The 809-nt window shown below is 39.3% G+C and overlaps 1 protein-coding gene across 1 annotated transcript; it reads left to right on the top strand.

The window, feature by feature from the left end:
• Positions 1-366: 366 nt before the first annotated feature.
• On the top strand, positions 367-624 carry RHIMIDRAFT_236692 (uncharacterized protein; the record flags this gene model as incomplete). The annotated part of the gene is made up of 2 exons (XM_023608618.1): positions 367-525; positions 583-624. The coding sequence occupies 2 exons, from the start codon at positions 367-369 to the stop codon at positions 622-624; spliced, it is 201 nt and encodes a 66-aa protein (XP_023467348.1).
• Positions 625-809: the final 185 nt, after the last annotated feature.

Below are 809 nucleotides of genomic sequence, written 5' to 3'. Positions count from 1 at the left end.
TTACCGCAGCCGCCAGCCAAGAAAAGAAAGAGAGAAGGTTATGCTGAGTTAACGAGCACAGGGACAGTAGCTGGTCATTATTTTACATCTAATAGACACACCTCTTTGGTTATTTATTTCTAAAATCAATCTCTATATTCTTAAATCTACACATCAAGCACTTCCAGTAAGTAAAAGCTTATCTAAACGATTAGATACATCGTTATCTAACAATATATCTTGTAGGTTCACGTCTATCGCTTTTCTAGTTCTTTATATCAACCTTTTTATAAACATATATATTCATTTAACTAGAAGTAAAGTTCTTTTTAAGCTATTAGAGACAATCTTTAACTAACCATATATATATTCAATAGGCATCTCGCCATGGATGAAGGCTCCACTCCAAGCTCCTTCTATTCATCGGCTATGAGTACTTCTAGTTCCCTCGCACCCGGCGACCGTATTTTGGCTGTTAAATCCTCTGTTGATGGCATTGGTTGGAACGATCTCTATCGTGAAACACTAGAAAGCTTCGTCGAACGTGTACACACCACCACCATGCACGCCTATTCTTTCTCAAAACTCATCTTCCTTCGGGAGTTGGAAGACATGGATTTGACATACAAGAATATATCAACATAGATTTTTTTAAAGAAGTATGGCTCTCATTGGTCGATTACTCAAGAGGCCGAGCTCGCGCACAAAACATCATTCGCTATCGTGCCGTAATCGATCAGTACTTGGGTGATTACCTTACAATCACCAGCTACCAGAGGCCCAACTTCGTATATGCTCAGCAATCTGCTATAACCGAAGGCACCAAAATC

This window comes from Rhizopus microsporus, assembly GCF_002708625.1.
Source record: "Rhizopus microsporus ATCC 52813 unplaced genomic scaffold scaffold_6, whole genome shotgun sequence".
In the NCBI taxonomy this organism is placed as follows: Eukaryota; Fungi; Mucoromycota; class Mucoromycetes; order Mucorales; family Rhizopodaceae; genus Rhizopus; species Rhizopus microsporus.
This window is presented reverse-complemented; position numbering and strand designations above follow the sequence as displayed.